The 10,136-nt window shown below is 37.3% G+C and overlaps 1 protein-coding gene across 3 annotated transcripts; it reads left to right on the top strand.

Moving 5' to 3' along the window:
* Nucleotides 1-98: 98 nt before the first annotated feature.
* On the top strand, nucleotides 99-8,706 carry MZT1 (mitotic spindle organizing protein 1). Of its 3 annotated transcripts, XM_074859522.1 has the most exons (4): nucleotides 193-724; nucleotides 1,246-1,377; nucleotides 3,634-3,779; nucleotides 5,263-8,706. In XM_074859522.1, the coding sequence occupies exons 2-4, from the start codon at nucleotides 1,305-1,307 to the stop codon at nucleotides 5,284-5,286; spliced, it is 243 nt and encodes an 80-aa protein (XP_074715623.1). In that variant the 5' UTR covers nucleotides 193-724; nucleotides 1,246-1,304; the 3' UTR covers nucleotides 5,287-8,706. The 3 variants fall into 3 exon arrangements, with proteins under 3 accessions (XP_074715624.1, XP_074715623.1, XP_074715622.1); XM_074859523.1 differs by lacking the exons at nucleotides 193-724; nucleotides 1,246-1,377 and adding an exon at nucleotides 99-171; XM_074859521.1 differs by having other exon boundaries at nucleotides 193-1,377.
* The last annotated feature ends 1,430 nt before the right edge of the window (nucleotides 8,707-10,136 follow it).

Raw genomic sequence — 10,136 nt, forward strand, 5'->3', positions numbered from 1 at the left:
GGAGCGGCTTCCGCTCGGGGCGTCACGCGGGGCGGGAGTGCTGGAACGTCGTCGGGGAATGGGGGGAGGGGCAAGTCCCGTTCTGCTTCCGGGTGGGAGGGGAGGGGCGGTGCGGGGTCGCCATGGCGAGTAATGCCGCCAGCCTCAACGCGGTGCGGGAGACGATGGACGGTGGGTGGCAGCGGCGGGGGCGGGGGAGACCGCTGGCAGCCGCGGGTCGGCCTCTGGACTCTCCCAGCAGGAGCTGCCCCAGCTCTCCTGTCCTCGCCCCTCTCCGCAGGACGAGGGGCCTTGAGCTGGCTCTTAAATTACCACAAGCGCCTCTCCTGTGAAGAGGATTAGGGTTTGCAGTTGCTTCAGGATTTAGTGCATAGCAGATTTTTTTGTTTCACGTTACACGTAACGTCTGAAACGCTTCCAAGTATTCATGTAGTGGTGGGATCTTTGGACCTCGTGTGACTTTGCTTGGGTTTTTAATTAACTGCTAAGTAATCAATTTAGAACGTTATTTTTTCCTGTTTATAAATACATGTGTTTGCTGTTTTTCATTATTTGGAAGGGTTAATGCAAGAACTGGCTCAGCGCATGGTGGATTTAAACTGGGGGGGAAGGGACGTGCATGGAAGGGAAAGGAAGGACCGACCCAGTGGTGCTGCAAGTGGCAGCACCTGAACTGATCTGAACCCCCATATTTTATTCCTGTGGATGGTTCATGTCAGAAAAAGTAAGTTAATTTAAAAAAAAATAGTGAAAAAGTTTTGAGAAGGGCAGCCAGTGTTAGAGAATTGGAATAGTTTCTGATACAGAAAATCTGGTGCTGTTGTGGGATGGAGAATGTGAGAGAAGTGGCACTGGGAGTAGTGGGAAATATTTTGGAGATTTATTAAGTCATGAGAAAGGTGACTTTCTCTACCAGACTGACTATGAGGAATCAAACCTGTCAGGTTCAGGATGTGTTTCTTAGCACTGTTGGGAATTCTGTGGAATGCTTATGCCGAAAGCTTACATGGATTTCAGGCAGAGTGGAAAGCTGCCCAGAAATCTGTTGAGGGTTGGTAAATATGAAGACCTCTGGAAATGCGCTACGGAGGGACTAGAGGCTAGGGAGAATGTTCAGGATGGTATTGCTTTGTGTTTGTTATTTCTCACGGTCTTCCTTTGTATTATAGTTATGGCTACTGTTATGCAAGGATCCTGTAGCAAAGCTCTTCATGAGTTTAACTGGTGTAAAAATTTGTGTTTCAGCTGCTCATCTACCCACTCTGACTTGCTGCTGGAGGTGAGGCAGGACTAGCAGGATTATTATGGCTGCTCTGATGTTCCAAAAGGATAAGACCAATTCTGTGCAGAAGAAGAGAGATTTGTTTGGGAAGGACAGTGAGTCTAAGTTCTTGTAACTGTACTTGACACCTGCCTTCTCTCCACTTCTGTAGGAATGTTTTAGGTGGGAGGGATGGTATGTGGATTTAAAGACAAGGCTTTTGAGAACTGCTATGGAAAGTGTACTAGCCTTCAGACTTAGGAGCCCAGGCTTCCTGGGCAATAATGTGTATATTTATTTGGGATAGACATTCATAATTTAATCTCTTCCTGAGGTCAGGTGTTTTTAGAAGAAAAAAAATTTCCATTTACATACACTTGATCTTTAAAGATTTACTTAAACAGAATCTGAGAAATAACCTCATGTTTGAACTTTTACTGCACTCAATAAATAAATAGTTTGGGGTTTTTTGCTATTCAAAATAACATTAATCTTTCGAAATTTTCATTATAAGAATATTTATTTAAAGTGCTTTGGTGAAGTAATTGAAAATGTAAAGCACTGATAGCTGTGTCCATGTAATAAGATCTGTCTTGATGAGGGCCTATCATGAGTAGAAAAAATATTTGTAGGATAATTTTTTCAGACTTTTTAAAATACAACATGAAGTCTGTGTTGCCTCTTAGCTAAGAAATAGGCACCTAATGGAAGTAAATGGGTTGGTATTAAAATTATTCTTTTCTATCTTTAGTAGTTTAGAAAAGTAAAATGCTTAATCTAGAATGTCAGATATAAATAATTAGCAGCTGTTCTCTGCAGAGTTGTTGTTAAGCACTCAGATTTTTTTGTGGAGAAACTGCTACCTCTCTCCGCCAAAGATGCTGCCTCAACACCTGAAGATATTTTATATTAGAAACTAGTGACCACAACTCTTGCTGACAGAGAATTGGAAGTTCGCTTTAGTGAGATTTACTGCTCTGCCTTCAAATATGTCACATGCCTACTAAATTTTGTGATAACCTTAAATGGTTAAAGAAAGTAAGAATTGTTTATTTCTGGGAAGTTGTCAGTCTGTCTTAGTTTTGTAGCTTTTAATGGCATTTTATTGCAAATGCATCTATTTGTTGTTGCTTTGGCTGTTGAAGATGCTTTTGTGTGGCCAGGGTGTGCATGTGTAATGCTTTTGGAACGGTTTGCTTTCAAGCCAGTGGGAACAGAAAACGTCGTGGAGAAGGCAGCTCCCCTTGTGGCTTGTAGCTAGGGCTTTGGTCTGACAAACTGCTTTTACGTCTTAAACTTGTGCATACTCTTAATCCAATCTACTTGTGTGGGCTTCGAGAGTATTATCACACCTAGAGGTTTTTTTCATGGCATCTGACATTTGCCTGTGACTTCGGTGGAATTGACTGGATACATTAGGTCTTTTAAATGTCTTGGCCTGGGTAAGTGTGAATCTGAGGGTGTACTGCAGTTTGTCTTTGGTACACCAAAGTAGAGTATTTTTATAGCTGTCAAGTGGACTGTAGTCACTTGCCATGATGGTTTTACATGGTAAGAAAGACCTTCTACTACACTTTCTCTTAGTTTAGGTGAGGTTTGATTACAGAAACAGTGTGAACATCTGTTCAAAATCACACTGTTGCTAAAGGTTCAGCTTCAGGATGGAGATTACTGTAGCAACCAGACATAAAATCTCAGTGAGTTGTTCTGTTACATATATAAGAAACTGTTCATGAGAATCAAAGAGGGGCCTTCCAGGGAAGGTTTGGAAGGGGAGAGAGATTGATCTTTGTTTCTATACAAAGATGACTGGAATCTCCTACAAAAGGTTTCATACTGACATCTGGCACTGCTCTTGATTCGGGTCACATAAAATCAAATGGTATTGCTTATGCTTAAACCAGTGTTAATGTTACACCTAAAGTCAGGCTTAGTTGTGGAATGAGGTGGCTAGAAAACTTCTGACATTCTCTGTAAAAGCTTTAAGAATGTGCTTCCAGTCCATTTTAGTAGGACTTTGTCAGTATCTGCAGTTCAGAAGCATGGATTATTCTTATAGGCTACCTTTTACATAATTGGCAAACACATTAATTATGAAATTCTTCACTTATTTTATTTTTCAAACCCCATTATCCAGTATTAAGTCTGCTGAATCAGAAAAGTGCGGTATTTATGTTAGAAGCTGCAGCTTCTAGCTTATGCTGGAAAGCTGAACATGAATGCTGGTGTTGAGGGTCAGACTGCAAGAGCTTTCCACAACTGCCATGTTCACAGACTCTGCTGTAGAAATCAAATGTTGTTGAGTAACATTTTTGATCATTGAAATTTCATAGCCTGTAGGGACTAAAGTGCTTCTATTTTTTCTCTTGCAGTTCTGTTTGAGATTTCAAGAATATTAAACACTGGCTTGGATATGGAGACATTGTCTATTTGTGTGCGGCTTTGTGAACAGGGGATAAATCCAGAAGCATTATCATCTGTTATTAAAGAACTGCGTAAGGCTACAGAAGCTCTAAAGGTAATGCTTTTGCTTTAAAAGCTTATAAATTTGTTTTTAAGAGTCAAATGTATGTTCAACTTGCTATACTTCAATTTGTAAATTGTACTTTTAAGATATGACTCCCTCTTAAATCAAGGAAATTAACTGTTCCATAGAAAAGGCAACGAATACAGCTGAATGGAACATGAAGCAAGAAGTGCTTTTCAGAAATAATTTAACTCCTTTGAAGGAAAAAAAAAACAACCAAAACCCACAGATTTTTGTTCTGGGCATTTGTAGTCACCGTTTGCCCCTTATCTGCATCATATCACAAATAGATTGTCATTTTCTCCTTTAACCCATATCACTTCATTTCTACAACCTCAGGCCTAATAGTATGCAGCAGTACTTGTAAACAGGTACATGCAGCTTGCTAATATAATCTTCACATATTGCTTTTAAGACATTAGCTTGTGCTTTGAATCTCTCCAAAGACAAGAGGGGATTTCATGGTGTGTTTATATACAGGCCTTTTCATAATTTAGCATTTACTGGTTTAGCTAGTAGAGGGCAACTATGGTTTTAAAAAAATCCTTACTTGCCTTTTAAAAGATTTTCAATCATTACTGTTTGTCTAAACATCATGACTTCTTTTTCATTGTATCTTATTTGTTTATTTCTGGGGAGGTGGAAGGGAAACCTATATCTAGCCTGCGTATCTCTGTTCTGGAAGACTGCATTGTGATTCTTAGAAAATTCAACATATAGACTTTTGACTAGATGGATGCTAGGTAGGGCTGCTCTTCATGGGTTTCAAACGTCATTTAAACTATTTTCTATGCTCATGCATATTTTATATTTGTGTATATGCTTAAATGTGTGCATACATATATGTTTATGTGTATATAAAGTAATTGAGGGCTATTTTACTACTTCCTTTGCTTTTACTGGCTTATCATACCCATTGCTATCCTTTGACTGTTTGTCCCATAATTGGTTTAAAATCTGCCAAAGTCATTCTCCAACAACTGTACCTTGTTGGCTGAGTTATTCAGTAATAAAAATATTTGCTGATGACCTTAATCAAATAATTGGCAGTGTGATTTATGCAGATATGACTAGTGTAAATAATTTATCTGTATGAGTGGGAGCAATAATTACTATAAATTGTATAAAGAACTAAACTCCAAAGGAAAAAAAAAATCATGCATTTGAGCATTTCTTGAAAGCATTAGGGTAAAATGTATAGGATACAAGCTGCTCAGATACAGGATATACAATTTAACACAAGCAAACAGTAATGGCTTTGTTAATAAAGGCTAATGGCAGTTGAAAGCATTCTTTTTTAAAAATTAGAACTATTCATTAAAGAACAACACTACACATCTTATAATTTTCATAAGTAGCTTATTTTTAGACTTTTAAGTTCTCTAGGTAAATTAAAATAGTTACAAGAAGATTAAATTTAATCTACATGGTGTCTACTTTTGGTGACTTGCATACATGTTTTTTCTGTTTCTAGGCTGCTGAAAATATGACAGGCTGATAGGGGAGAAGATTTCTGTGTGAGAAGAATGCCCGGTTAAAGTGAACGGAGGCTTTGAAGATTGCCACTATTCAGAAAAAAGTGTGTGTGCAAAGCTTTCAGAGTATTTCAGTAAGCTTCTTGTAAAGGGGGATGTATAGGATAGTTTTGAAAAGTTTTTAATAAGATAAATTCACCAATAATCTCATTGCTTGGTATTTTTGTGAACTATTTGTGAATACAGTGCAATTGCTCTTCTTTGGCATCCAGTATTTTTTAAACCACGTCAGGTACTGCACACTTGCTGAACTTACTAGTGTGTGGCAATGAATATTGTTATAATGAGTATCACTTGTTAATGCATCCTTTTGAAGTGCTAATATATCCTGGTTTTTATCTTTTGCTTTGATGAAAAGCTACATGTACAATTTTAGTTTTGCTTTATGGACCAGATAGGAATGAAGCCCATCCTGACCTTAATTAGATTAAGGGTAGTGATTTAAGTCTTAATCTGAAAGTAAGGAATAAAGCACTTTTGATAATGTAGGTATTGAATTGTGCTTTTGATTCAAATTGCTGGAAAAAGGGGTTTTTTTAACTTAGATAATAAAGGAACTTCAGTTATCCATGCAGAAATGTATGTAAATTTAAATTCTAGATTACATGGAATACTTTACAGAGTTCAGATGCTACATTTGTTACATTTGTTCTGACTACTAGACCTAAAAATATTAAGGCTGTATTGTTACTGCCTAGTGAAAGCATACATGAGAAGCATCAGATGTGGTTGATGGGAATCAGTGAGTCTCGAACAGTCATTTGGTATAGGAATGTCTTCTCATTCAGCACTAGGAATCTTCACTGATACCAAAACAAGTGTTTGTAGTATATACAGTAAACTGCTTATGTTACTGTAGAGTAAATATCCTTGCATCCAGGAATTCTACTTCATAAAAAAATGGTTTCTTGTGTGTTCTTTATCTGCTGCTGTTTAAACTTTTTTGATTTTTTTTTTGTTGTTGTTGTTAGCATGGTTTCAAGGTATAGTGTTAATGGGACCTAAAGTAACCTCCAAGCTTAATAAGGCGGAGCACATCTGGAAATGAACCTGGAATCTTAGTTAAGCCAAACATTATATTTGTGCAGAGAAAAAAAGTTCTTTCTGCTTTTAAGAGTTTATACCATATGTTTTCTAGGTCATAGCTCTACAAAAAGCGATCAAGGAGGCTAAATACATTATATTGCTGGCAGAGAAAATAGAAAAATATTTATATTACATCAAATTGCTTACGGTTATTTCCAGTTAGCCTGGCTAGAAAAAAAATCATTCCAGGAGGATGCCGTGAAAACTTCTGGATAACCAAGCTGGGAGACTTTTAAGTGGTATTGTTTTGCTCGCTCACGATCACTTAAAATCCTTTGTAAATTGGTGTTGCAACTTCAGATTTATACCTTTTGAATACCGGATGTCATGTTTTTTTGAAAACATTGCTGATATCCCTTCGTACTAGGGATACCTTAATGAAATTTGTTCTAGGAAATCTGAAAAGTCAGTGAAATATCATGAAAATACCAGGTCAGATCAACACAAATTAGCAATTAGCTCTTAAATGCTTAAAACCAGCTGGCAAACTCAATATAAGAACAATTTATATAGAATTCTTGATCTCTTCAGTAAGTTGCACCTACCATTTTACCATCAATAAGAATATTGTTTTTATGCACTTAGACTTTTGCTGGTAGACCATTTGTTATGCAGAATTATAGAAGCTGGGCATGTTTTTGACATTCATGTATATAAAACTAAAAATGCATCATTTTCATTATTACAGGGGACTAAATGGTAACATTGGTTATACTTAATAGTTCATATTTACAAAATGAAATGCAAACCTTAAGGCTGAATATTTAACATTTGGGCTGAAAGCAGAGAGGATATGTTTCTTAAAACTGGCAGATCTGTGGTTACCTAGAAAGTCTCCATACTGTTTCTCAGTGTACTTGGCAAAGTTTCTTTCAAAGTACTGCATGGAACAAATGTGCTTAGGAATTGGTATAACAGCTCCTGATTGATTTGAGGTACCATCCAGAATAAATACAAGAAATATTTTTTCTTCCTCCTGGTAAGAAAAGAAAAAAATCCCTCTAGCAGGAAGTTTCATACTGAAAACATTTGTGCTGTAAAATAAGTCTATCACTTTATTAGCATCCCCACTATGTGAATGTGAGTGCTCAGGCTTAGCACTGATGGCTGAGCAGCCTTGGCTGCATTTGTAACACACACCACCACCTACTACATTTAACTAAGAAGCCAAGCAAACAGCGTGTGCTTTTCCACTGCGCTCCTTACTTACATGCTCTTGGAACTCATGAAAAGATAAACATAGGAGTAGCTGTACAGGTCCCGACCAAAGGTTTTTCTAACACAATAGCGTCTTTTGTAGTCAAAAGCAGCTGCCTGAGGAAGAATAAGAACAATGTAAGCACATTTGGTTCTTTTCCTTCTGTGTTCTCCTAGCTTCCAAGTGTCTTCTATTCCAGGCTTTGCTGGACATCATATGGTTTGTCTATTTAGTAATCCCCAATGCTTCTTTTTCCAGTACTTGTCCAGTTTCCCTTGGACTATATATGCTTCCTGAATAACAGCAGTCTTTATCAATTGATATCTGTTGCATAAAGAATTGCCACTTCTTGTGTATTTTGAACCTGATTTTTACTAGCTTAATTTAATGTTCCCTGCACAGTAAACTTTTACCTACCATGTTTGTGCCAGTAGTGGTTCTCCAGATATATAACATTCACCTTTATATTTACTTTTCTGAGCTGAAATGCGTTAAAATATTCCTTGGCTGACCAAAGACATGGAATAGCTTTTGTATTTATTGTCCTTTGAAACTTTTCAGGGTCTCATTATTTTCTGAGAAGAGAACCAAAACTGCATGCAGCATTAGACATATAGTTAAGTACCAGCCTGTTTGTTTACCTTGTTCTTTATTCCTTTCCTAGTAATTCCTAATACTTGACTTTTTTAATTTGAACTGAGCACTGAGCTGTTTTCATGGCATTATCGTAACCACGGATCTCACTTGAGTGGTAATGATAAGCTCAGAGGCTATTGTTTCATGTGAAACTATGGTTGTTTATCTCCAGGTGTATAATTTTTTTATCTATGCTGAATTACATTTGCCATTTTATTTTCTAATCGGTCTTACATGTGTTTCTGCAGTTCTTCACAGTTTGCTGGTAGTATTACTACCCTCGCTAACTTTATCATTGGAAAATTTTGTTGCTTTGTCCCTTTTTTGAGGTTAATCATGAATAGGTCAAGAGCACATGACCTAGCAAAGACTGCAGAGTACCACAGGTGGCCTATGTCAGGAACTGACTGTTTATTCCCATTCCTTCTCAGTGATTGTGAATAAAATGCAGTCCTGCCTACCACTTAGTTTCTCATTCTTATACTGAGTATCTTTAGTGTCACGTATAGCACAGCTGTGAGAGCTGAAGCATGATCATGAATCCAGTCCTGCAGAGAGCACAGCATTCTAGATAACTATCAGGATTCCTGACATTTGTAATTCTATAATTACATTTTAGAAATATAAACTTAAGTAAGAAAATACAGGAGATTGTAGAGCATTAGAAAAGACAAACATAAGATCGTGAAGTCTCCATCTTAACATTAGGGAATTTTTGCTTCCCTTTCCAAGAGCGAGGGTGGTAACAGAATTGAAGACCAGTCACCTAGCATCAGGACTAGCAAACAGTGAACCAGTGAACTTGGGATATTATCAGCAAAAAATGAAGGACAAAAAAAATGGACTGAGTTCCACTTGAACATTGTTTGGTGGAAATGTCAGTGGGCTAATTTTTTTATTATGGGTTTACATGTGAGATGTTGATGTAGTATACCTCAATTTATGCAGGACAATCTTCACTTAAAACACACCATTGGCATCATTCAATAAAAACACAAATGTACTGTGTTGTTACCTGTTTTGCTGTCTTGTTACCTTGGCAGTGAGATTTGAAAAAAAAAAAAAAAAAAAAACAACTTTAAAAATGTAAAAACCAGAATCTCAGTTCTTAAAAAATGGTAAATTGAGAGGTATTTTGGAAGCATCATAAACAGCTACCTTACTGTGAGGATTTTATGAAGTTGTAGGAAGAGTTCCTTTAGATGCAGAAAATAGGTTTACCAGGTAGAAATAGTGAAGTAAAACCATAGTGCTGTCTGATTACTGCTTCCAGGCCCACTGTTTATACTTCAAGAAAGTGGGAGAGACACAAAGATAATTTAAATAAAAGCCATAAAACTGTTTTGGGACTGGAGAACAAGCCTCATGAGGTCTGAAACAACTTGGGAGCATGCAGGTTCTCAAAGAGAAGTTGAGAAGAGACATAATGACCATGGGTATGCCTTTGAACATAGAAGGAAATCTTGTGGCTACATCTTTTTAACCTGATGGAGAAAATGTACCAGATCTAGTAGCTCATACTAGACAAATCATAGCTTAAAAATAAGGTGCAACTTCCCAGGAGTAAAGGTAAGTAAACTTCGACATCGCATACTAAGGAAGTGGCAAACTGGCTACTGCTTGATGTTGTTAAAATGAAATTAAGAATACTTCTAGAAGACATGGTTTAATCCAGTTTCTGGGGAAAAGTCTGTACTACCTCTGCAGGGTGTCAGATACGCTGGCTGTAGCAGTTCCTTCTGACTGCAGAGGAATTATTAGGAATATTTAGGATGAATATCAGTGATGTTTCTGTCAGTAAGATAAATGGAAGCCTGGTTTCTGAAACATTTAAATGTTACCTGATAAAAAAACCCAAACAACACAACTACTAATTATCAGAACTGGCTATCT

The sequence above is a fragment of the Strix uralensis genome, chromosome 2 (genome assembly GCF_047716275.1).
Source record: "Strix uralensis isolate ZFMK-TIS-50842 chromosome 2, bStrUra1, whole genome shotgun sequence".
NCBI classification, from domain to species: domain Eukaryota; kingdom Metazoa; phylum Chordata; class Aves; order Strigiformes; family Strigidae; genus Strix; species Strix uralensis.